The 26690-nt window shown below is 52.4% G+C and overlaps 1 protein-coding gene across 1 annotated transcript; it reads right to left on the bottom strand.

The window, feature by feature from the left end:
- Positions 1 to 548: 548 nt before the first annotated feature.
- DHRS11 (dehydrogenase/reductase 11) lies at positions 549 to 26569 on the bottom strand. Its single transcript, XM_048074170.2, has 7 exons — positions 26378 to 26569; positions 13444 to 13653; positions 7002 to 7096; positions 6342 to 6471; positions 5566 to 5658; positions 4662 to 4727; positions 549 to 3636 (listed from the first exon to the last, which is right to left on the bottom strand). The coding sequence occupies exons 1-7, from the start codon at positions 26507 to 26509 to the stop codon at positions 3595 to 3597; spliced, it is 768 nt and encodes a 255-aa protein (XP_047930127.1). The 5' UTR covers positions 26510 to 26569; the 3' UTR covers positions 549 to 3594.
- Between the last annotated feature and the right edge of the window lie 121 nt (positions 26570 to 26690).

The following is a 26690-nucleotide window of genomic DNA, read 5'->3' as shown; positions in this document are numbered from 1 at the left end:
CTACAAATGCTCTCTACCTGTTTACAAGGTATCCAAAACATCTGCCTCAAATCCAGCAAGGCAGCCACAGTTCAGCTATTCACTACTTGCAAAAACATTTTATTTTAATGAGAGCAAACCTGAGCGCAGGCACGTGCCTCTGCACTTGGACAAGCTGAAAGGGAACTGGGAAGCAAAAAATGCCTTCATTTAACAACAGCAACAATCCATCCTGCTTCAAAGCGAGCACAGGAGATGGAAAAAGTTCAATATCCAAGTCTGCGTAGCAATAGCAGCTCACCCCTTGCATAGTTTAGCAGCCTACCTGGGGATTTCAGCAAACCTCTGCGGAGTACAGCTTCATTTGAACATGGATGGGCTAGTTCAACCTCCACAGGTTATCCATGAGACAACTGGATGCTATTCTGCTCTAGAAAGCAATTACAGATTTTCCCCTGTGAAGAACCAAATTCGCATGTTTCTGTTTGAAATCTTCACAAAAGAAAGGTTTAGCTGTGAACAGTAAAAAGGATGTTATGTCTTAACACAAAAACTATGTACAACAAAAGAACCACAGTGTGCCTCTTTTTATTCTTTATTTTACAGTTCACAATTAGAAACCTACCGATAAATTACACAGTTCACCCTCTTGTTTGGGGTTTTTGAATGCCTTGGAGTCATGTTGCCAATCCCATCTCACCCCAGGAAGATGGCTCAAGGTGCTGCCAGGTTACATGAGGCAGAGCAGCCAAGCGACCCCTGCCAAACCCCTCCGTGGGCTGTGCTTCGTGTGGGAAAGCAGCCAAAGGCAGGAAAGTTACCTGGCAGCAGGAATTATCCCCCCCCATAACTCATTAGAAATGGAAATATATACTGGATATCATTTCAAGGATGAGAGGTTGTTTTATAGACTTGCAAATGTTACAAATATTCATGGGGAAAAAAATAACTTCTAGGGCTGCAGGTCAGCCAGGTTGTGTTTGCAGGGAGTGACTGCACAGACCGGCCCTTTTTCAAAGCCTACATCTTAGGCAATTCTCTCTGAAGCCTCCTTTTACTGAGCAGAAAGGTAAGTCAGGTCCCTGCCTCAGCTATGCATTTCAACATCAGCTTAACTTCGCACACAGTTAGAGCCACCAATTCCGACACTTCACTACTGCTTCCCACACCCTTGCTCATTTCACAAGTTCCTGATTTTCTTGACTTTCGGCCCTCAACTCCCAGTTCAGCCACCTTCTCTCTTCAAGAGATGGCACACTCTGCACAGTGCACGTGCTGAATTCAAACAGGCTCCTGCAAAAGAAACCTTACGGAAAACACACAGAGTTTTCGTATTACGTCTAGCTGAACGTCACAGGGGTGTTATAGAAAGCACAACTGTGCTTGGACCTTCGTTACCCAAGTGCCTCTGAATTGAGCACCACGGTGGCACGGAGACTGACGAGCTTTTCCAGCTGGCACAGGCTCTCTCCGCTGCAGTGAGCATCGCTGGCTGTGTGCAGACCTGGACTGGCTCTGCTCCTTGCAGGACGTGATCTAACTCAGTGCCGTGGGTGAAAGCCAGCTCTGTGCAAAGAACCCACACAAAGCCACTGCCTCGGCAAAGTGGAGGAGGTCAGTGCATTAGAGCAGCGCAAGACTTTGCCACAGGGCACGAATTTCGCTCAGAGTAAATTAAAAGGCCAAATCCAGAGACAAGGTTATGTGTACTTGCTAGGAGAAACTGGTGACAGATGATGAAGGGATAGAACACACCACAAGCGTGTATTTATAAACAGAAGAAAAAAAGGGACAAATTGCCTTTGTTTTTACAATTACCAAGGAATGTTCTACCGGTTCTCTCCTTGTACCCTTCTACAGTTGCTCACCTTTGGCACAAGGAATTCTATGTATCACAAGATTCATTAATAATAATACTTCATATCAACACTCAGCACTTACATAGCGCTCCTCATATTCAAAGTGCTTTACAAAACAGTTTGTGAGTCCTCACAACACCCCTGTGAGGTAGGTAAGTATTATTATCCCCATTTTGCAGATGGGTAAACTGAGGCAGAGAGGTAACGTGACTCGCCCAAGGTTACATAGGGAGTTGAAATTCTTGATGTAGTGGCCCTATTCTGGTCTCCCTTATGGTGGTATAACACAGATGAACTCCCACAGAGCTACACTGGCATAAGCAAAACAGTCCAAACCAAGTTTCTCTGGTTCTCAGTCCTCCGCTCACATCAACTGACCAGACCTGCTCCACCTAAAATTACAGGTTCGCCTTCCAAAACACTACGGGAAATTCAGAGCACAGCAGGCACAAGTCTGCAATCTTAAGGCAACACGTACATTAACAGCTCCATAGCTCTATATCGAGGTGGACTACACGCAGGTGTGCTTCTGCCACACTGTAAGAGTAAATAAAACAGCCCAAGTGGTGTCCAGCTCTGCATGTATCAGCTATGGGGCTGATTCCCTCCTCTCCCAAGTCGGAGTAAACCCAGAGCAAAACAGTGGGGCTGCACCAGCATAGAACTAGTATAAGATCTGAACCAGACCTTTTACCTTCTGCTTTGTAGGCAAATGCCCCTACTACTATGTTTTCATTTCGGACAGCTTCAGCACGGTGCATTTCACTCTCTCTCTCCGAGTTTGTATCTCTGCATATGAACAAAATTCCAACATTTCCAACTCAACAGTGATCAGCATCAGCGTTTAAACAGCACCATACATCTTTCTAAGACCAATCAACATTTCCAAAAAAGTGTCAATGCATGCAAATATCAAACATACAAAAAAACATCAAGAGTGCTGGGAGATGATACCAAGGATAGAGGTGATCACAAGACAGCACATTTAATTTTTATTAAAAATACCAAACAACTCACTCTTACTGTATCTATGCCACTTAGATGATCATTCTAACCTGCAAAAATACAGGTACTTTTCCCCGAACTATTTACCTACCTACCTATAAAGAAAGAATGAAAGAAATATCAAGCACACACATTTATACCTCCTCAAACTTAGCAGGCACAATTCATATGAATGGAAAAGGAGGGTCTGGGGAGGCAGGGTGAGGTCATATATTTGCTTTAGGGCACTGGGATATGAAAGAAGAAAATATCACATGCATCATTACCAAATAAGCATCAAACTGATAAGAAGAAAACCCAAAATTAAATGGATTCATGTATAACATCCACTGAAAATCTCAAACCCTAACCACATGGAAGCTGGCAAACACCTTGTGCTGCTTCCCCTATGTCCAGACACAGCATCACCAAATAAGATCAAACAAACCTTGAAAAGAAAGCAAAAAGAAGAAGAAACCAGTCTGGAGACAATCTTCCACAAACCACTTCCCTGCATTATTTTCAAATACATTTTACTCTTCAGCAGCTTCAGAAAGGAGTGGGGGTGAAAGAGACCCACTACTATATATATATATATTTAAAACTGGCTCAGCACCAGCACCAGCTCAGAGAGAGGGAGAGAAAAATAATTCTTCAAACACAATCCTTGGTACTTGAATAAAACATTGCTAGCCAGCTGACGAAACCCTACATTGCCAGAGGGTTCCAAGTGGAGTGGATACACGGTGCTGCTCACAGTCTTCCTCATTTGCTATGATATCTGCTCCGTGGGCCTCATCTGTATATCTCCAATCTGGAAGAGACCAAGGCATGGTTTTACTGCAGCACTGAAGTCCAATTTAAACCTTTCACCAGGTTCTTGCATGCTCTACTAGTACAGTGGTAAGCTGCACACAGAGGAAGCTCCTGTGACTAGAAATAAGCCTGTCTGAGATATTAGAAAGAAATAAAAGTAAATGGGACTTCTTTAGCAGAAGGTATAAAAGTACAGATAAGCACAGAAAAGAGTGTAAGATGACATTGAACCATAAGAGTTTGTAATCAAGCCTTAAGTTTGGTCCTGCTTAAGGAGGATCAAGCAGAAGCACTGCTTGTAGGCACCTCTCCGCATCAGCGGGAGATTTTATCCTCTTAAGGCAAGAAAGCCAGCTTGCATTAGAGCCAGGACACCCAAGGTGCTGGGCCACCAGACTGATCCCATGTCAAGATGGTTGCACCTTGCTCTGAAGGAGCAGAGTTCACATCAGGGATTTGCTAAACCTCCCGTGATCAAAGTTTGCTTTTGCGACAGCAACTTACGTGTGGACTCAGCCAACATCCTAAACTTTGACACCATTCCTCCATCCTCCTGGCTCCAGCTCAAAGCTGCTCATTATCTTGTTTCACTGGAGGGAAGTCCCTCTGGCAGCACGAGCACCTTGCACCACCCTTGAGGAGCACTTGGCAGGATCCAGCCCAACACATTATTTGGCAACTGGCAGAACATAACCCAGCTGCAATACTACCAGCAAATCCCAGATGGCACTGTGTGGAAGGGCAAGACATGCCCATATCCCTCCCATTCCTCCTGCTTTAGTCCTGCTCTGCAGTCAGAGCAGCTTTTGATGGATGCAGAGAGGTGTGAGCAGCCTGAGCAGCACAATCCCAAAGCTGCCATAAGGGAACTGTAAACAAACGTGATCACTGCTAATCCCCAGCTCCACTAAGCACGCAGCTGATAGCGCAGCTGCAACACTGATTAGCAAATGCCAGGGCAGCAGTTACCCTTTCCTCCTTCAGCTACCCGCAGCAGAGTCCTCCAAGCCAACCACAGCTTACCTGTACATGAGGTGGGGCACTGAGGACATATATGACAGCGTTAGCCATATCTTCAGCTTTGAGACACTGGGAAGACATGAAAGAAATTCTTAGACAAAGGGCACCTTAGGAGAAGTTAATCAGAAGACCGCTCCTTTCCTAACCATCAATAACAAGTTTCAAAGGTGTCACTAGGGCATTTCAAAAAGATGCAAGCGAGCAGGAAAAAAGTAATCCATTAAAAATTTAACAAAGTAAGTGTCTGATGCTGATACTTTCCTTTTGCTGTGAATAATCTTTCTGCAAAATGCTTTGAGGTGTCTGTTAGAACTAAGATCCTGAAGTGCTGGGCAGAAAAACAGAGATGGAGACAATACCTCTCTCCAGAACTGAGAGGACATTTTTCAGGTGTCTCTGTAGAATTAGGCTAAGGCAAAGTGCAAATGAGCAGCTCCTTGGCAGAAAAGAGGAGACACCATGAAGACGAGTACAAGAGCTGCTCTGACTCACAGCCTGGCTAAGCATCTTGCAAAACTATTGGCACAGTAATTCTGCCAGGTCAGGCATCTTTATCAAAAATTATCAGAGAAGCACCAGAAATCCTGTGCTAGCCACTTGCAAGAAACACGCACACACTTCTTCTTGCCCATCCTTGTGTAGGCACATTTGCTTACTACAACTTCTCTTCAATAAAGAAGTCCACAAAGAATACAGGGAGCGAGAAACTGAACCTGAATGAAAACGTGCGTAGTGTGCAATTATCAGTGCAATATCTGAGGTCTGGCACTTGACTTTGAGGATGCTGACTATTCTGGAAAACACTATACACTCTGCATAACTAAATCCTTGTGTGATTAGCCAGGAGAGAAATTGTTAAACTACGATCAGAGCCACTTCCCTCTGTTTTCATTTCTCCATGTCCTACCCGAATGCTCTCATAGGTTGCAGCAGCTCTCTCGGGGTCATTATCGTGAAGTTTAAAAGCAAATCCTGTTTCTACCAGTCCTGGAGATATACACTGGAAAAGAGCAGAGCACATCCTAATAGGATTTGTAATTCCCCTTCAGTGAAAGAATAAAAAAACAAAGGAGAGAAAAGATTTTAGCACTGAAAAAGCCAAAACACCCAAGCCTCTTCTACTGTGCTCCTTATCCACCCTTTTTCTAGGGGAATAGTTTAAGAGAGCAGACATTGCCTTAATGATTGCTGTGGCAGGTTCCTCTGGGAAACTGCTGATGGATGCTTTCCTCCTCATAACCCAAAGGGATGTAGAGGCAGAGAAAACAATGGAAAAGCTTGCAATATAAACTAACTTGTGGACAAATCGCTTCTGAGATGCAAGCTCTGAATGAGAGCAAACAGCTCCAGCTGACTGCCCCCCTCTGCCACCGTCACGAGTCCCACACGCTGCCCTGACAAGCAGCTGCCCACTTCATGCACCCCAATAGTTTATTCTCTGACACAGCCCATTGCTGCTGCACCTTCTGCCCCATTGCCTTTCTCTGACAGGGAAACGGAGGCGTGGAGCCCACTGGGTGATCAGAGACAGGTGGCACAGGGCTGGAACATTCACAGTGTGCTGAGTGCTATTTCTGCATTTCCTCATCTGTTTTCCAAAGGAAAAATCCCCATAAAACTTACCAGCTCCCTACCACCCACAAAACAAACCAGCAGAGAGGAAGAAAGCCCCGCAGTACTCACTGTAGCTCGTATATGAGTCTTTGCTTCTCTGAGTTCTTGCCTCAGCCCCTCTGTGAGTGCTGTAACCGCGTACTTGGTGGCGCTGTAAAAATGCACCACCGACTGTGGCACAACGCTGTGACCATTCATGCTGAGGAGAGAGCAGAAAGGAAAGTGCTGAGATGTGGGAGGCAGGCAGTGTCCTGAGAAGGAACCAACAGGATGGTCGAACCACCATAATGTGCACGGGAGGAGATGTTAACGTGGTGGCTACGTGAGGAATTCCCCTCTCCCACACCCCTCTGAGGAGATGCACACCTCCAGAGGCTCCTCGCGACACAGCTCTTTTCTGGAGCTGGTGAAGGAGTTTCAATCTTCAACTTTACAGCAAATGATTGCCATTGCCCTGGTTTGGTCTTTGTTGTATTTAAATCAGCAGAGGTTAAAAAAGGGGGGTGGAAAACCAACCATCACATCGTATAACGGTGGACTTGGCAGTGCTAGGTTAAAGGTTGGACCAGATGATCTTAGAGGCCTTTTCCAATCTAAATGATTCTAGGATTCTGGGATCACAATCCTTGGAAACTCCCTGCTCTTGGGTATCCACTGGCCCACCATGAAAGGTGAAAGCTCCTCCGCTCAAATCCCACCTGGCTGATCCCACATTCCCCCCTCGCGTACCTGTTAATGTTAATAATATGCCCGTCATCGATGTTCCTCTCCTTCATGGACTGATAGGCCTCTCGGGTGCAGATGCTCACAGCCATCACGTTGACCTGAGGGAAGAGAGAAGGGAAGGCGACTCAGGCCAGCAGCCCGGCCTGGCACCTCGGAGCCTCCCTGCACACACACAGCCATGGTCCCCACACAGTCCCCACGCAGCCCGGTGGTGGTGAGCTGGGACAAGGCCACACGCAGGATGGCTGCTGCTGAACCAAGGTGCTCCACGGAGCCCGGCCCTCCCCACAGAGCCCGACATGAGTTTAAAGCCCCTCTCACAGCTCACAGGACCCGACGCGTGGCAATTCCTGTTAATGCCAACAGAGGGAAATGCACATACACGCACCGCCCGCCCGCGTTGCGCTGCGACCAGGGCTGCAGCGACAGGGGGTTTGGGCAGGGGAGGCGCAGAGGTGCGGTTTTGTGAGGCAGGCCTTGGCCTCTGACAAAAATAAATGGACGTAATTGTTTTATGGGCAAGCGTGAGGGCTGAGTCCAAGGTAAGAGACACCAAAACTCGCTTCCCCACAGTCAGCACTCTGTCGAGGGAACAAAGATGTCTGGCACAGCACGGAGCACACGGGGGTTTGGAGAGCCCATGGGACACCAGCAGCAGGTAATTAGGTCAGCTAGTTAACGAGGAAATCCCCAGATACTGCCTGTCAGAGAGCCAGGCACTCACAGGCACCTCAGACCACATGGCCAGCAATGAGCTTCCCATGCACAAATGAATCCAAAGATCACAGCGTGCCATGGGACGGCCGGAGGGGGCAAGGAACCCCAGAGAGATGAGAGCCACCAATCTGTCATGCTGCTCGCTGACATCTTCCTCAGCCCTAACTGGATAAGCCGAGGAAGGAAGGACAAGGTAATTAATCGAGTCCTTTATCACGTAATCCAGAGCTTTCCAAGCACTTGCTCTTTGGACCAGCACTGCCCAGCGCACCGTGGTTCAGTTAAACTCAGTCGTATCGCCTCTGCAAGGTGCCACCTTTAACGCACTGATGCCTCGAGCATTTGCTGCCATAAAATGCAGATTCAAAGTTTCCAGGAAGACAGAGATGTGGAAATTCCCCCAACTGGAGTACAACAGCACAAAGCACCCACAGGCGTGTGCGAGACCGACAAGCATGTCATCTTGAGCAATGAACACTGCTGCTGAGTTTACAGTGCTTTAGATTTGGAAGAGCACCTGAAAGGTGGAAAGTATTTGCTGAAGCCCTCTAGGAAGGATGCAACCATTTCAACACCAGACACACTGGCAGGTTCCACCTAAAGGCATGTCACTTTTTAACCAGGTGAGCAGGCCAGACAAGTTTAAAAACACCACTGTGAGCTAAATATCCAGGAAGAACTAAGTTTCTGATGAATCAGAAGTCAGGTGCAACTATAAGTGGGAGAAGGAGCAGGAGCAAGGTCATGCGGACAGCAAACAACTGACTACCATCTCTGTAAAACTCAGAAACAGCAGTTGGGTAGGCTAGCTAGAACTTGGCAGCACAAACGGACATGCAGCCACGTGAGGAACATCAGTTTGGAGACTAGAAAGTAAAAGGCAGAAGGGGATGGGTTTTAGCGACGTAATTACTGAGCAGCACACTCCAAGGATGAGTGGGGTCAGCTGAAGGATCTCCCAGTCACTGCTTTTGTCTTGGCCATTATTTCCTATTAATAGAAGCCATGCCTATGGGTTTTGGCATAGATAAAAAGCATTCTTATCTGATGTTATCACAGAGTACCCAGGCAACACAGTAAGTAAAGTCATCACCCTATTCCAAGTGCACTTTGGTTGAGCGCACAGTCACTGTTGGATATCTCAGCCATCGTACCTGGAACTAGAGAGATAAATTCCCTGGCACCAGGTTGAAGATTTACCTTGGCTGTGCAAGGAAGAAACTTAGCAGACATGTCAGCAGAACTGCACAACCACCTCAGCACTGGAGCGAAGCCCAGACCAGGTAGAGCACTTGAAATCTTTGGGATTTCACAGTAAAAGTCAAGAAAAGCGGGAGTGACCTGCTCCAATCTCATACACCAACTGAGTGAGGAGCCAGTCCTTTCACATAGGAATCTTGGCAACTTTAAGTATTTAAAAAACAAAACAAAACAAAACAAAACAAAAAACAACTTCATGACAAGGAATATCTTGCTTTCTTCCCTGCCTGAAAAAGCACTGAGCCCACCAGGCACTGCGTTTTTGTTGCAGAGCTGCTGCCCAGCTCCACAGGCCACTAGAGGGTAACATCAGCCTAAAGCCAGGACTGAGCCGGGCTCCATCGCTGTGACTCACGCTGAGCAATACTTCCTTGCGTGGGTAGCGTTACAACATTTTGACAACTACAGGCAAAGCAAGATGCTAATCAACAGCCACATGGGAAAGTCCAGAGCCTGTGTGCGATAAGACACCCTGGTAAAGCAAAACAACTGGCTGGAAGGCAGCTGAACTGGGATTCTTCACTGTCTTTTCCCAGTAGCACCCACAGGATTTTGGGATCCCTATTTCACTTCAAAACACAGAGCAGGTACCCAGGAACCTAAAAACATGTCTGGAAAGACAGCAAGACTTAGGGCTACACCACTTCTAGAAACAATATAAAGGCCATTGCTACAAATATCCACGCAAGACATTTTTCAGCACTTGTTCCTATTTTAAGAACAAAAGGTTCAAAGGTCTCTTAGCAAAGATGGCCAGTACATCTGTGCTCCACGTTTGCACAGCATGCTGCGCAAAGCAGCAGGTCCGTGACTGCGGCATGCGTGCGCTAATGCAACAGAAACAATGAAGGCACATTTTCTAGTAATTAATGAGTTCCAATTGCCAGGTTGGAAGAACATAAAGGATCCTGTTCCTGGAAGTGCTGAGCATTTCATTTCCCAGAATCAGGCTTTTTTAAGGCATCAAAATGAGTATTCCTGCTCCTAATCACCAAATAAAAATGCAGTTTACTGAAAACATATTCATACACAGATGGTATACAGAAGCAAGAAGGAGAGAGCCTCACTGGTCAAAGAATAATGCCAAGAAGAATCAAACCCAGTTAGTGTTTACAGGAGCAAAGGGATGTGTGCCGCGGTCCTTTGTGCCTGGAACAGCGCAAGTGGAAAGTTCAGCTTGAATTCCTGGCTGTAAAGGTCAGTAGGTAAAACATGAAGGAGCTGCTCAGAGCCCAGAGCCCGCAGTCAGTGTGTACACAGCACCCGGCCCCGGCTACTCCCGCGGGGATTGCGGGCGGCCGGAGGACTTTGCTCCAGCCTCACATAGAGCAAATCTTGCAAACGAATGCAAAGAAAAGAGGGGGAAGCTGTGAACCAAAAGAAGGGCTTACAGCCTGCCCGAGATAAAATGCTTCCTCACTCATGCACACCGAATTTCCTAGCTGACAGCACTGGGCTCAGCACCGCTGTAAAGCAGCGGAGATGCAGTTCCTAACCGGAGACCTCTGCAGCCCTGGGAGAACAAGCTCCTGTAGATTTCTCCCTTGAGAGCAAATACCAGACAATAAGGAACTGGAACGTTAAAAAAGAGGAGGAATAAGTAAATGAAAACATGACTTGACCTGTTTGAGGTATAGCAAGAAAATTTATGGAATGGGCATACTGAGAGAGGAGCCTGGAAAAAGACAGCCAGCCTCAAAGCTCATAAAAAATGCATGGAAACAAAAATCGATTTACCAAAAAGAAAAAAATGCCTTTAATTTAAAGCCCTAATGCCTCTCAGATCAATACATCGACGACTGTTTAGAAACTTTTCCTGTCTTGCAGCCCAGTGGAACGCTGAAAACTCTCCAGCCGCACCCCAAAACAAGCTGCTCGCCGGCACCTTTCTCCAGGCTGCCTTTGGAAGAAGCCTCCCTGCTCCCGCTCGGCTCTGCAAAGCCCAGTGGCCCGTGAAAGGCGCTGGCAACCTTCCCCCGTCCTGACCCCGAGAGCTTCAGAGCATGGAGAAGAAATGGACGTGGCGAGTGCTTCCCTGGGGCTGGTGTGCGCGGCGGGGAGCGCTGTCGGTGCCGATCCCTCCCCCAGACCCTGCTGCCCCACAGCCCCGGCACGCTTGGGAGCGAGACTGTCAAGCAAGGAGGTTGCTGCCACAAAACTGGATGCTCACAGCGAATGGAAAAACCCACAGCTATTTCCAGTGTTTGCAAGCAGGCTGAAAAACAAAGCCCATGCTTGGCAGGGCTGCCTAGGCTGAGGTGGGTCATCACGCGTTCGGTTCTGGGGTGTCCCAGGGCTTCACTTTTGCATTAAAAGCACAAGCATTATTCAGACAATTACACACAAGCCAAGTGCAAACCTACCAGCTGCTGGGAAACTGGTGAGGAAAAAAAATAAATCTGCCTGTATATGAAGGCGGCTTAGGTGTCTCAGTCTGTTCCCAATGCCACAACAGCAAGAGCATTTTTACCAAGCAAATGAGAACAGACACACAGCAGCACAGATCACCTCTGGGAATAAAACATGCCCCCAGCCTGGTTTCCTAACCCTGCCCTTGCGGATCAACGGCCCTGCCACTCCTCCCACCCCATCCGTCATCCCGAAGCAGCTCCAAAGCGTGCGTGCAGCAGCGACAACAAGGAGGGTGACCCCACAGGCTCCCGAACCCCGCTCTGGCCGCTGCAAACACCAACACAGATCGTTTCCCGTTTCAAAATCCTGCTCCCCAAAATCAGGGGAAGATGAGACCAAGGGAGCACTGAGACCTGAGCAGCCAGGGAATAGAGCATGAAGAAGAGAAGGCAGTGGGTAAAAGCCACATCCCCCTAGAGCCTGCTGCCTCAGAGAGGACAAAAGGTCAGAAGAACAAAGAAAAAGGAGCACGACGGATAGGCAGCAGCACACAGAGGCGCCCACACAAGCCACGATGACAGAGACCAGGACAAGGAGCTTACAAGGTGCAGGTGACCCACGGGCCCAGGCTTGTAGCAAGACAATGCCCTGCTTTGTACCAGCCTGGGCTCAGCTACACTTCACTTAATTTTCTTTAAAGGCTCCATGGCAACTGGAAGAGGGAGATGCGGCGGTGCCGTGACCCGGGCTGGGCAACCCACAAAAGCCCGGCCGGGCAGACAAAGCCGAGCAGAGCTTGCTTTGGCTGCAGTCACAGCAGCGAGCAGAGCAGCCAAAACCCTAACGAGAACTTAATTAGCCAGGATGTGGCAGCTCTCACCCTGGCAGCAGGAGTCTGAGGCCTCGACGTGCCTGCCTGGCTTGCTTTGCACAGCCCCTGGAGCCGCTGCTGCGTACGGAGCCACCGGGCGCCACGGGGCCTACAGACGCAGGCCGACTGCTGCCAGGCGCAGCGGGCCCCAGGCCTGTAACTTGTAGCAGCTTTTCAAACATTTTTTTCTTCACTAGGACAAGCTCACACAGCTGCAGGAGGTGCCACAAAGATGCCATGGTTTACTGAAAGGCATGGGTTCAAATCCTGCCCCTATGAGGGTGCTTTCACGCAAAAATGTAGAGCACACAAGGGGAAAATCACCTTCGTGAAATGCTGCTGCTTCAGCAGCTCCCCTGCCAGAGCTGCAGCACGGCCAGCACGAGAGGACCATGGCAAGGGCAGGTGAACTTCCATGGTCCCACAGCCATGGGTGTCAGTGCTGCGTGCCAGAAGTTGCCAAGTCCCAAAACGACGCACAGCAGCACCTCAGGACAGCAGCACCCTGGGGGAAGTGCTGCTTGTGACCGGCCTGAGCCATCTGCACAGCCTCGCTGTTGGGCAGATGAAATTGGCTCCTTCACATCGAGCTCTAACCAGATTATGGGCAGAAAATGAAGCTTCAAAGCCAAAAGCATTACAGCTTTTTAAGCCAAAAAGAACCTGACCATTTTAAAACCCACTGCTAAAACTAACAGGATTAGCTGCAAAAGCCAGCATTTGGTATTCAATTTCCTATTTTAAGGAAGAAAAAAAAAAGTGAGGCTCATCACCTTTCAGAAAGACATAGAACTAAAGAAAAAATGCTACTGAAGGTATTGAACGTTTTCATGCTCCAGGGTGAAGGCACGAGGCTCAGCAGTGCATGATGCCTTTCCACTTCCTGAGCAGCCGACCCAAAGCCAGGTCGGAGCCAGATGGGAAGTGAGCCCTCAGCTCCACACACAAAATAAATAGATGGGCACACTGGTGCTGGTGGCCAGAATAAATAAAAATCTATGTAACACAGGCAAGCTGAGCGCAGTTTAGACAAATAGGAAGCCAGTGGAAAAGCTCTCCCTCATCTCATGATTTCCACAGTTAAGACTGATTTGAAAAAAACAAATAAAAACGTGGAAAGTTTTCTCTGGTCCCTTTGTCATCTTTCTCGCAGGTGGCTGTAACTCGAGGGCCCAGCCTCAAGAAACCCAGCCAAGGCAGAGGCTGCCTGAGCCCAGCTGCCGCCCTCCCCGCGGCACTACTCACGTCTATCATCGTCCGCCAGCCCTCCGTCCTCCCCGAGAGCAGGGGCTCCGGGCGAGCCAGCCCCGCGTTGTTGATGCACACGTCAACTCCCTGATGAAGGGTCTTGATGGCGGAGAACATGGACAGGATCTCCTCTTCGTTGGAGAGATCGCACTTGTAGGGGATGAGGGTCCCAGGATAGCCGGCGCTCTGGCATTCAGCTGCCAATTTCTGAGGGAGAGAGAAAGGAAGACAAGAGCCATCAGCCTTCTCTCCTCGGGGACATGCCCAGGAGACCAGCGCTGCTTCTCGTTGTTCCTGCCTGTAGGTACCACTACCACCACGTATTGCACGAGAGCAGCACCAAAGGATTGCGACGACACCGAGGCACAGTGTTCGCGGCGTGTCCGAGCACACTCGGGGACGGCCGCTAAGAGCCCAACAGTGCAAGGGGAGCAACAAGAACACGTTCACCCCTGCCACCTCTGAAGGCTGCAAGCCAGACACGAAGCAAGCTCCAAAGCCCGACACGAGCCCTCCCTCGGCCTTTGCTGGGCACAGCTCCCCTGCCACGCTGCACCGTGCTGCAGGAGGCGCGGGGTGGCTGAGAGCCCAAGACCGGTGGCTGCTTGTGCGTGGCATTTTGGGCGACACCACACCGCGACAGATGCCTTTGGACAGCCTGGCATCCGGGCAGAGCTTCCGCCACATCACCGGGGAATTCATGCTGGCGTTGGGACTTTGAACTGTCTAGCCCTGACTGTGCAAACACGTGCTTAAGTAGCACCCATGCCTCAGCAGCAGAGCCCCATCTGCTATAAATGGTTGCTTGTGTAACACAATTTTGCACTGACTTCAATTTTTTAACCTTTTTCTTTTAAAGAAGGAGCAGGCTCGTGCTTGTCTATCACCCTGAGCCACACAGGTCGAGCTGAGCAGGCGCTGGCACAACACAAACAAATATTGCTGTGGCACCGGGCGGGGAGCAGCCAACGTGCTGAAAGCCTGCCACGCTGCTGCGGGGATAAAGGACGTGGCAATCGCATGCCTTACAATTCCTCATTAGCCATTACCAACAATTATTCCCAGCCTCCAGATCTTTTATCAGACTAGACGATATAAAGCATAAGAAAGGCCAAGAGCTGCTGCTGGCCGTGTGTGTTAATGATGCGGCAGCCACCGCACCGAAGTCTCTGGAGGATGCCCTTTACCCCCTGATGCTAATAAGAAGCAGCATCTCATCTCTGATGTGTCATATTAGAGACGGTGACAGCTTCCAGCGCGAGGCGGGAGCCACGTGATGTCTGGGTTCTGCGGAGAGATGGGCTCTGGCTACAAACGTCCACCAAATCACTCAAACCGCATCGCCCGCAGCAGCTTCACCAATGTGACATTTCAGCGGGTGCAATAAAGCTCGCGTCCTGTCAGAGGCAGCTCGCCGGCTCCTCCCCGCATACCAAGGTGATTGCAACCCGCAGCAAAAAGCAGGAGCAAGGCCCAGCGGAGGAGAGCCCTGGCTGGAAGCAAAAGGCAGCGGGGCAGCGATCGCGCACCCACGGGATCCCAAATGCCCGGCCCCAGCCGTGCTCGATCACATCCGCACCACGGCACAGCCCAACTCAGCCACAATGGGGCCAGGGGGAGCCAGGGCACCCGCTGCAGCACCCCTGAGCACCCAAAAAACCACCGTGAAGCCCGTGCTCGACTCGTTTGCTTGCTGCGAGGCACGGCATCGGCTGCCCGGGCGGCCCAGCCCCTCCTGGCGTCTGGCGCCGCAGGGAGAGGCGCGGAGCGATGCCCACGTTTTGTTGGAGGAGGCACACGACGAAACCTGCCCCTCCATCTGCACCGACACACGCGGGAGCCCGCACACGGCTCGCCCACAAAAGCAAGAGGGACAGAGGAGCGCAGCGAAGGCGTCTGCCTCCTGGGGAGAGCTGCGCCCCGTCCCTTTCAGCAGCTGCCGCAGGGGCAGAAGACCCAGCCCCAGCTGGCGACTTGGTCGGATGCCACCAAGTCCAAAAACGGGGAAAAAACACCTGAAGACGTGAACTGACTCTCAAATCTAAATCATAAGATGCGTTCCTGGTCCCAGCCCTTACTTTTGGGCTTTTTTTGGTGTCCAACTGTCTCCTCCCCAAGCCGTACAGACAGCAGGGCCGAGCACCCTGGGACAGGAACACACAAGCCAGGACCTCCAAATCCCCCCTCAGTGCCCACAGTGCGTTCACTCTCGTTGCTCTGAGGCAAGGAGCTCTGTTCAGTATGGGATTTTCACCCTAAGACCACAGCAGAGGCGGTGCACGGCCCTGAACAGCAAGTTAAGCTCCTCGGGTTCGCCTCCCGGGGCTCTCGGCAGCAGACCCCAGGTCTCCACGGGTCCCGGACCACAAACCGAGAGCAGGCGGAGCCTGAAGGCCTGGCCCAGCAGCTGCTCTCCTTTCTGGGCACCGAAAGCATCGCAGCGACACGGGAATTGTTATCGCTGTCACAGCACCAAGCGGGGAGACGTGCTAGCTGAGCGCCGAGATCAATACATCCCCACAGCACCGTGCTCTCCAGAGGGCTCCGCTGGGGCTGAGCGAGGCAATATTTCTGCCCGACGGAGAACAAAGGCGCCCCCGGGACCGAATCGCGCCTCTCTGCGCCCTCCCGGGGGCGGTTTCACTGTGCGGTACGTGCAATCCTGTTGACCACGTGCCGATAATGTTTGAAAGATACCTGCTTTTTAAAAGATCAAAGCACACGTTTGAGGAAACGGTTTGGGAGAAATCCGCAAGAGCGGCATTTAGGAAATTAAAAGCGGTACGAAGGGCTGCGGGAAGATGCTGAACCGCCCTGGGGATGGATGCTCCCGCAAAGACACGGGCAGGAAATCGGGCAAGGCTGCCCTCAGCCCTGTTCTTCATAACCTGGCACGGAGGTGACGGCTTCAGGGCTGCCCAAACTGGAGCACCCCACGGAGAGCCATCCCGCCGGTATGTGCTCGTGGAGCACCGTGGCTCAGGTCTGGCACTCGTGAAAATCTTCGTGGTACACCACGAGGGATTCGGGTGAATCTCCCAAGAGGACGTGAGCCGGGTGGGGGCTAGCTGGAAGGAAGAAGGGCCCATGGGCACGGACAGGACACTTCACATCCGTTCCCACGTTCAGCTCCCACTTCCCACCATTTGACACGGCTCCGTCTGTGCAGTCCAGCTCCTCGATGGAGGCGGGTGGCTCCAAACGCCATGGGCTGACACACAGGACAAGGGGGGCAGTGACACGAGGGGTGCTCTGGCCAGCAGCGGCCACCGTGGTGGAGCTGCCCACCCGCTCTCCTTAGCTTACGGCCTAGATGCACCAAGAGCAAGCTCTGTCTTGCTCAGAGACGGGCTCCTCTGCCACAGCTGACCAGAGAAATGCACCCACAAATACCTCCCGAGATCCTGCTTTTCCTGTCTGGTTTCTCACCGCCTCAACCGGGAAGCAGCACGGATCCTTTCATCTCAGGCTACCCTTGTGCTAACAAATTCTCTTTGAAAACGAAGCGCCGAACACCGCTGACACCCAGGCTGAGCTGAACGTGCTGCACACATCTCTAGATAAAGCCAGAGTCGTCGCAGGCTCTTCAAAGAAACATCAGCTGCGGGCAAGTTTGCAAAAGGAGGCTTATGTAAAGTAACTCTCTGAATTAGGGAGCCTGCAATATTTTTCCAGAGCATCAGTTAAGTCCCTCAGTTAATGTTCGTTCCCCTTACAGGAAACCAGATGCTCGAGGAGAAGAACAAAGCAAAAAGCTGCTTTTCCAGGTTTCATGAGCAACTCGAGTGAGCACGTATTGCACCAACAGAGACGAGAGCAGGTGCACCTCCGGCCGCTGGAGATGAAGGCGTGAAACGAGACCCAAGCAGCTCTGTACCTCACCGTTATCACGGGATGCTTGCAAACGGCCAGCCAGCTGCCCAGAGCTACCAGGTTAAGCCAGGAGAATACAACGTAAGGAAAAAATAATTACGCTGTAGGTTAAAACGTTTAACCTAGAGCCACGTATTGCCATGGACACAACCCCTTCCCCCTGGTGCGCTGCCCTGGATGAGCACAGCTCCGTGGCACCCAGGGAAGGGCAGCTTTCCACTACGGGCAGCCAAACTTGCCAGCAAGAAACAGCGAGCCGAGACAGCAAGGCACGCACCGGACGCACAGCCCAGGAGGTGCCCCTTGCCCAAACACCAATTTTTCCATTGACACCGCTGCGATTTATCTCAGTTTACAGCAGTGTTCAGTGAACAAATGAGCAAATGGGGAAAAAACCACCAAACACCTACATAGAGGTGAGACAAGGAAGAATACTCGATCGTTATGTTTACCATGTATTATTTAGTTGTCTGATTTTAAAGGCCTGAAGGGATGCCTCATGTTTATGGGATGTTTTCCAAACGTTAAGAATAAGTCCACGCTCCCAAGGAAGGGTTAATGCTCCTTGTGCACGAGACACTCGCAAAGGGCACAGCACCACGCATTTAGATTCAGCCCTGGTAAAGCGGTTTTACAAAACTAATTGATATCAACATTTAAGGGGACTCTTAAGGGGAGGAAAAAAAGAAAAGAGTCACGTAGGGCTTTACTTGGCCAACCATCCTATTAACTTCGGACACATTTAGTACGGAGAGATTAAAGCCAGCAGAAGCCATTAGGTAATTTTTAATCTGACCTGCCATTCATCACAGGTACTTGCATCCCACTGACTTAGCTTACGCTTAAATACATCGCTGCACCCAGAAACCAACTGGAAAGGAACTAAAGTCACCCCAGTTACTTTCGTTGTCCGAAGGAAACGAAGGAAGAAAAAAAGCCTGACAAACAGCATCACAGCTGTGAAAGAAAACTGGGGGCTTACCGATCCTTTCATTTTACTGATTGGCAAGTTTGAAGCTTCTTTTAATTAAGTTTTAATACCAGTGCAACAGCACAGAGGAAGAGATACACAGTGAACACAGCACTAGGCTGGGGTTCGTTCTAGCAGCTTCCACAGCGTGTTCAGAGACCGTGGGCAAGATTCAGAGCTCAGTTTCCTTGCCTGTGAAATGGAGATAATCACAGCGAGCCCCTTCCGAGAGCAGCCAGGCACCTGGGGCTTTTTGCTTGCATATGATTATTGCTTCGGATTTCTTCGAGCTCCTTTTGTGTGGCTTCAGGTCCCCAGACAGGGCCTCCACAGGAGTCTGAAAGGAGTTTCCAAATGAATAAAATGGTAAAGTGATTCTCCTTCCCTCTCGCGAGCTTTAAATCAATGCTTTTACTCACTGTTCGCAAATCGCTGCCCCTCAGCTCAGATCCTTTTCTGCTCCAAAACAAGGCCCAACGGTGGGGAGAGGAGAGCGTGGAAAATAAGGTTTAAGTGGAAAAGCAAAGCGCAGTACTCAGCTGGGGGCACCAATGTGAGAACCTAGTAGGAAGGAGGAAGCATCACCCCCATTTTCAGAGCATTTACCTGAAGTGCATCTGAAGCACTGACTGCCTACCGTGCCCGACAGCGACGTCGCACCTCGGCGTTGCCACCACAGCTCCATCTCACACCGGCTGCCACCCAGGCTCTGCAGCTGGGTCCCGAAAATCAGCGTGGTGCCTGCCCTTCACCTGCGCAACCAGCCTTCCCCGCAGACTCCAAAGGTGCCAGCGTCATCTCACATGGGGAGCATGGCCCAAGAAGTCATTCAGCTGGTTTTATCCCAGGAATTTAAGCCAGGCTCCCTGGTAAACGCATGCCTGGTTGCACAGCCACGTCTTCATGGCGCTGTAACCGTCCTCCCAGAGCGCTCAAGAGTCTCACTGCTTTCTTTCCGAGCCCTCTCTGCTCCCTGCACTTTTCAGTAGTTAAACATTCAAGACGTTTTTTCTAGCTCACTTAATTTTAAATTTCTAGTGTGATACACGCAAGCCACATCGCTCCATTCACGCTGCCCTGAGCGCCCCCGCTACCTTAAGGCACTCCAACAACTGCTCCTCACGTCGAGACCGAGGGCACGGCTTTTGGGGGCTTGCTGAGATCATGCTGTTGAGGGCTGGAGCGGGGGAGGAGGAAAGGCACTGATTCCACGACAACAACTCATTAGAGCAATATTTCTTGCTTATTCCAAGGTATAATGATCCCAAAACAAGCACCATAGGTGCCTGCCCGCCTTTCAGCTCCCAGATGTGTGAAGTGCGTTCCCACGCGGCTGAGAACGTGGGCGCCCTCCTTCCCCAGGGAGCTCCCCAAGGTTGATGCTGCTGCACTGCAGCCACCCATGTCACGCTGCCAGGCCCTGGCTGCTCGGCCCAGAGGGCTGCGGGGACAGGGGGGACACGGCTGCGCTGCCCCCGGGCACCCCAGGCCCCCGCACCGCCAGCCTGACAGCACCGCCTGCATCGCCGCCGGTGGAGCACTTATTTCCAAGGCAACCTGCACGCACGCACGGCCGCGAGACCGGCAGACAGCGGCACGTGCCTCCGTGCCTCCTCCCGTGCAAGCCATCACACCTCCACTACGCTTAGGGAGTCGGGTTTGGGTTTTAATTAAATCGAACTGCACCGAATCTTGCAGCAGAGGTTTATATATCGAGTGATACCCTGAACATCTCAGGCGTGATCGAGGTCCGTGGAAGCCATCACCACGTACCCACCCCAAATAGCGCCTGATGCAACCGAATACATCACTGTGCTTTGTGTGTAAGACGTGGGAGCACTCACAAGGACAGCAGGGATCCGTCCCCAGCTCACCTGGGGGCTTTCCTCATTCCCAGCCCCATGACCCTGCCTGTTGGGTGCACAAGTGGCACCAGACACCCCACAGGTGAGCTCCAAGCTCCTCATGCAGGGAACCAGACCAGGAAAACCTGAGCATCCCTCACTCCTTTGCGAGGAAAATGGCCAGTGAACATCCCACAGCCCAGCCCAAGCACACAAGGGGTGGATGGCAGCGGGGCTGGCAAACAGCCGGCACTGCCTGGGAAGCGACGTGCCAGCGGCACGGCCCCGCTGCGGGGTCACGAGATCAGCCTTCCCCCTCAGCACCCCGCGGCGCAGACCCGATTTCTTCTTCAGAGCTCCCAGACGGGCAGGGCTGGAGGTTTTCCCACACTCTCCCCCGGCGCCAGCCACATGGCAGCAAACGCCGAGCGCTGCCGCTGCGAGGGCAGGGAAAGAGCCGCGAGCCCGCGCCTTTATCTGTCTCATCGGCTCCTGCTCCGCGCCCATGTAATCCCAAACGAATCCTCTTCTGAAAAGAAAGATTAACACAAAGCAGCAGGCCTTCCCTCGCAGGCTCGCCAATATCCCCCCGGTAGCAGAATTCGGGTGACAGGTCCTGAATTTTAAAGCACTCCAGATTTACGGCCCAGAGGCTTGGGCGCGCCGTGGCGCAGACGTGCCCGGTGAGAGCAACGCCTACAGCACAGCCCCGACCGTGGGCGCCGTGACGGAGCGCCCGCGTGGGCACTGACGTGACGCCGGCCGCATCCACGGCAGCGCTAATCCCCAGCTAAGCCGCCAGCCCCAGCAGAGCCACGGCTGATTTGCACGAGTGTAAATGGAGAGAAAAGTCTGGCTAGAGGAGGCGAAACGCAGGTCCCACGCGCTTCTGCAGCCACCCTGATCCCATTTTACACAACAAGGCCCTTCTGAAGCACACCTGGGGGAAGGAGGACAAACAGAAGCAGGCCTAAAGCAACCCTTCCCCCCCACACCTCAGCCTCAAGGATGAGGAAAGCCACCGGGACAGCCAAGCGTTTGTTCCCGCTGCGCAGGGCAGCAATTATGGCATCCCTTTCATATTTATCAGGAAAGGGTCCGGTCAGGGACAAGTGGCAATAAAAGTACCTCGGAGGCCTTGAGTACCCGGCATCACGAAAACAAGGCCTTCCAGAGGCCAAGGAAATCCTGAAGGTCATACGTTTACAAGTAGGCTGTGCCTTGGGATTATCCCGCCTGGAACTGCTCCTGCTGCCTTAAAAATAATTAATAGGGCTCCCTCGCAGCCCAGCAGCCTCGCAAGCGGCGTGCCATGACGGTGACTGAGGCAGGCACGCCGCCGGAGCGAACCTCTCCCTCTCCGTCCGAGGCGGGTTCAGCAGGGCCCCAGGGAAGACAAGAAGGTCCCCGAGGAGGTTTGGGACGCGCGGCTGCGCCTCCCCGTCCCACAGGGCCCCAGCTCTGCTCCAAGAAGAGCAGCGATCCCTTCGGAGGCCGGACTGCACGAATGCGCAATCGATGGCTCAGCTTATCAGGGGCTATTTCTTGAGCAAGACCTAACCTTGACGAGGCAGTCCCTGGTTATAAACGCTACCTTTGATCGATAACTGTCACAAATGCATTAGAATTAATCAGTTAAACCTTGTAATTTAAGCAACATTTATTGCTTCCTGCACAGCTGTATCTCCTCCTCACCCCAACAACAACAAAAAAATACCCAATGCCCATTAATAAATCTCTCCAAGGCTCTCCGAAACAGGTCGTTGCTTGAGGAGCCTTCATCTCCCCTGCTCTCCGAGGGCAGGAGACGGGAGGGAAGAGCCAGGTAGTGCCGGGGAGCGGGGTTCCCCCACTGAAACTATAAACTATTAAAAAGGAAAAAATTAAATTAAAAAAAAAATATATGGTGCTCTGATAATGGGGCCAGAGGGAGAGCTCCTGCCAGCGCTTTTGCCCTTTTCTACAAGCGTATAAATGCATGAAATTAAATTTTACTATTAAAATCCAGCTGGTGCAACTCACGCAGGCAGAAACACAACGCGACGTCCTGTAACCAGAGGGATCGTCAAAGCCTGGGTTTTCCACGAGGAGCGCGTCACCAGGCGTTGTCTGCAAACTTTTTGGGAACAGCACGCTGGTTTAGAAACACCTCTCCTCGCACAAAGCCCCCTCCCACCCACCGACAACAAACCCTCGGAGGCTGGGAGACCCCTCACAGCAAGGACATAAGGCGGCACCCGAGGGGATTTCCTCGGAAAAACGAGGCCACAGGGCGGCACGTGGCCCGACGGCACGCGGGGTTTCCTTCCTGTGGCACCGCTCCTTCCTGCCCACCGCCACAAGCTCTCCTGGCAGGGACACCTCGAACCTTCCTGAGCTCCAGAAGCAACGGAGTGTGTCCGAAGCTCCTCGTGAGCTTCCCCCACCCAGGTGAAGAAGACAGCAAACTAAAACTTCTAAAACTTAACTGAAAACTGAAGCCCAGCGAGCCTCCTGCACGCTCGAACCCAAGGGACCGGTGACCGGGACCCGTGAAGGTGATTGTTGGGTGGGGGCGGCTGCCACCAGAGCTTGGCCTTGTAGACTACAAAAAACCCTCTTTGCTAATTCACTGAAGCTCACTCCTGACTTGAAACACACGCGGATACCCAAAGAGAAGATAACGCTCGGGAAGGGCAGATGCCAAAACGTATTCGACAGCTGCTGGCACCTCCGGGCTTCTCACTTAGAGCAAGCTTTCAACCCAGATTATCTTCTGGCACGCAAGAGTAAAATAAAGCCATTTTAATTATACTTGGTTCCTCTACGTCTGACTACAGCACACGAGGCACCGCTGGGCAGCCCCCCGAGCAGCCCAGGAGGGCACAAGGAGCCGGGCACAACGCGCTGCTGGGGGGGACCCGCTCGGGGAGCGCCGCGAGCCAGGCTGCAGGAGGGTCAGCACCGGGCCGAAAACGCTCGGGCACAGCCGGACGCGACCGCAGAGGGGACACCTGGCTGCCGGGGCGAGCTTTTGCCATGCCTGCACCTACGACGATGTGACAGAAGAAAAGTCAGAGCCAGCTCTGAGGGGAGAGGACACGGCGCAGCACCGCGGTCGGCTGGAGCTCCAGCTCAGCCATCACACGTGGGGAGGGAAAGGGAGAAAATCCTGCAGCTTTTGTGAGCCGTTACCATTTTTATTTCAGAAGAGCCCTGGGCTCATGACACAGGCTCAACACCAAAACCACAACTTTGCAATTCCCTCATTATCGTGCCTCCAGTCCTTATCTGATTTTCCAAGAGATTAAGAAATCTTGACATAGTATTTATTGCCCGAGTTAAACTCCTCACAAGACAACGTACTCTTTCGGTCGTTTACAGTAGGTTATAAAACCACCACAGAGTGGTTCCAGCTACCTTGCCTTAAAATGGATGACTCCAGTGCCTAACCTTAACGAAAACATAGGCTCCGTGCTACAAAGCGAGCACCGTAACACTGTTTTTATACTGTGCTGTTTGCCCTATTTCCATCTCTAGATGCCTTGATTTGTTTTTTGGGTTCACTCCTCTGCACATCACCATTCACAGTGGTATTTAGCGAATTATTCGATTTTAATAGAGCAAAAAGATTTGCCCTGCAGCAGCCACTGCCAAGATGCTTCAACCTCTCCTTTGTCCGCATCCCCTCTCTACCTGAGCAAGGCCTCAGAAAATCAGACGGCAGAGGTGGCAGACGGGCATTTTGGGGGTAGAGCCGGTTATAGGACAGCTGACCACCCCAACGACAGGCCGGCAGCCTGAACCTTCCCGTTTCCCTCCGAGCACAGTGCCCCGTCAGGACGGCTGCCTACAGCCACGTCCAAAGTCCCAAGTCCCAGCGTGGGCTCAATAGTCTGCGGCCTGAATATCTTTGAGGAAAAAAGGAAAAAAGAAAAGCTGAAGCTCATGGAGGAAAGCTCGGTTACCGCGAGGAAGCCTGCCCCAAAGGCCCGGCAGGACGCAGCAGGCAGCCTCTGCCCCGGCACAGGCACCAGTCCGAGGGATGGACCCGTTCCCAGAGCGACCTTGAGCCACCCCGAGCTCCACCACCTTCCCTTCCCCGGGCCAGCAGCATCTCTGGGACTTTCTTCCTCTTTAAGGAAACATGCTTCACAATAAATAAAACCAGAATAGCAACAGAGCAAAACACAGTCCAGACACCTACCAAAACAAACGACTGTGTGCTGCAAACACAATTTGGTCCTCAGAGAGCCTGGGAGAAAGAACCAAGCAGGGACAAACATTAGCGGCATTGTTTAACTCAAGTTTCTGAAGGATGACAGTAACAAGAGCCGCGGAGATAGCGAGCAGTCAGCAGCGCTCGGTACGGCCACATACCGCAGCAACCCGGACGGATCGCCTGCTACACGGCCGTGTTGTGTGCGGACCCAAATACAGAGGCAAGGCCTTTAGAAGAGCCCCCTTTTTCTTAAATATATATCATATTTTTTGCCAGGAAAGTTTCAGAAAGAAAGGTTTTCAGAACATGGCTGTAGTATAGAATGAAAAAGCAAATTTCATCAATTTTCATCATCAAATTTTTTGGGATCTCTTGAAATGTTTCCCTTAGATTGGAATGCCCTAACCGGGCTGGGAAACGAAGGCAGTAGAGAAGAGACACGCGGTGCAGTTGCCCGGTGGAGGCCGGGCCCTCAGCCTCCCCGCACACAGAGCAGGAGGGAGGCCAGGGCTGCCCAGAGCAGCCCCATGGAAGAGATTAACGGGGTCCTGGGAGCAGGGAGACGCTGCAAACGGCTTGTGAGAGAAGAATGGGATGAATGGCGAATCCTTCACCAGCCTCCGTGAGGCTACAGCAGCCTCCACACAGCAGGGTACGAAAGGGCAGGAGCTCTGTAAGGCACAGCACCAAGGCGCTGCGAAAGCCCAAATAGAAGCAAGCCCCAAAGACCAGTTAAATCAGTTATACCGGCCAGTTTTCTGCCCCCTGCAAGCGGCATCTTTCTGACTGATGGTGAAGAATGGGAAAAAGTTTTGTTTCTTCCGAGCTTCCCTTTTTTTAACCCCGCTTCTCAGCAGCACCAACGCCAACTTTGTTCCCGGGAGTTTTTGCACAATTTATTGGTGGTGTGGTGAGCAGTGCCCTGAGTCCTTATTGCCCTTGCTAAGGGAATAAAAGCAGGGGACGTTCGTAAAGATCGCCCGCGCTGTCAGCAGGCTCCGAGCAGCCGGGCAGGCTGCGTGGCTTTATGCTGACTCCGGCTTTTCTCCTCCCGCAGAGGCTCAGCTTTCGCTCTCATGGTCTCATCCAGCTCCACGCTAGTCAAGATCTGAGTTTCCCACGTAACGCAAACAAGCGAAAGGAAAAATAAAAACGAAACAAAACTCAGCACTTTCCTACGCCACATAAAGTAGGAAAACAAACAAAAAAAGGAGCCCAGGCTTGCTCGCCTCGCTGCCCACTTGTGCAAGCACCTGCTGGGGAAGGGAAGCCCCAGATGCTGGTGCCCAAGGGCGCAGCGGCACCGGCTCGCTGCAGTGCCACCAGCCCGGTACTCCACGGGAACGGGAGGTGCTGCTCGACAAGTCCGCACCCCCGGCGTCGGATGAGGAAAATCTCAGCCCTGGGAAAATCTCAGCCTCGTTAAAAGAGAAGCGAGGTTTCGCTGGGCCGTGGGGAAGCGCAGCCGAAGGCAAGCAGAGGACGCCACCACAAAAGCTGTTGCTTTTCTGCACCTTTATGCCTAAGCCAACGCGGCGAGGTCTTAGACTTAGTTCTGGGGACGTTTGCTGAAGGAATAAAAACCACGCCAGGGACTGCAATCTCATTTTGGCATTGACCCACAGGCGCTGGACCTCCGGGCCGGCCGCGTTGGGGCCGAAGGCAGGTGGGAGCCCCCAGCAGCGGGCAGGTCAGCCCCCGCTCCTCGGAGCCCCGGCTCCGGGAACAAAACCTGGGGCAGCCCCGCACCACGAGGACGGCCGAATAACCCCCCCCAGCCCCACGACCTGCATTGGGCAGGAGCCGCCCCCCGGGGGACCCCCTTCGCCCGCCGCCCCCAGCCCTTCCCCACGCCCCCCGGCGGCGAGGCCTCGCGGGGCAGCCGCCCCCCGTGGGCCCTGCGCTAGGCGGTGCCCGGCACGGAGCCGGGGGGGGGGGTTAAACAGGAGGCCTCCCGCGACCGAGAAACCCCCGGGGGAGGCTCGTGGGGACCCCCCCCCCACAATCCCGGTGCCCGGTGCCGCCGCCCCCCGGTGCCGGTACCTCGATCTTGTCGACGCTGCGGGCGCAGCCCACCACCTTCATGCCGTGCTGCACCAGCGCCCGCGCCACGGCCGCGCCGATGCCCACCGAGGCGCCGGTGACCAGCGCCACGCGCCCGGCCCAGCGCTCCATGGCCACGGCCCGGCCCGGCCCGGCCCGGCCCGGCCCCGCCGCCGCGCACAATGCGCCGCCCGCCGCGCCTCGGCCACGCCCACCGACACGCCCCCACGGCAGGCCACGCCCCCTCGCTATGCCCCGCCCCCTTGCCATAAGCCACGCCCACCTCCGATAAACCACGCCCACGTGCCCCGTA

Source organism: Anser cygnoides, chromosome 18 (genome assembly GCF_040182565.1).
Source record: "Anser cygnoides isolate HZ-2024a breed goose chromosome 18, Taihu_goose_T2T_genome, whole genome shotgun sequence".
NCBI lineage: Eukaryota > Metazoa > Chordata > Aves > Anseriformes > Anatidae > Anser > Anser cygnoides.
The sequence above is the reverse complement of the archived record's forward strand: the minus strand, read 5'-3'. Positions and strand labels throughout refer to the sequence as shown.

Excerpts from the sequence above, each read along its gene's own strand:
- DHRS11 (XM_048074170.2), bottom strand. The coding sequence starts at position 26,509 with ATGGAGCGCTGGGCCGGGCGCGTGGCGCTGGTCACCGGCGCCTCGGTG. Across the intron at positions 4,728-5,565 it reads CAACCTATGAGAGCATTCGG|TGTCTCAAAGCTGAAGATAT; the intron begins GTAGGACATGGA and ends ATGTCTTCCCAG. Across the intron at positions 3,637-4,661 it reads GTGCCCCACCTCATGTACAG|ATTGGAGATATACAGATGAG; the intron begins GTAAGCTGTGGT and ends GGTCTCTTCCAG.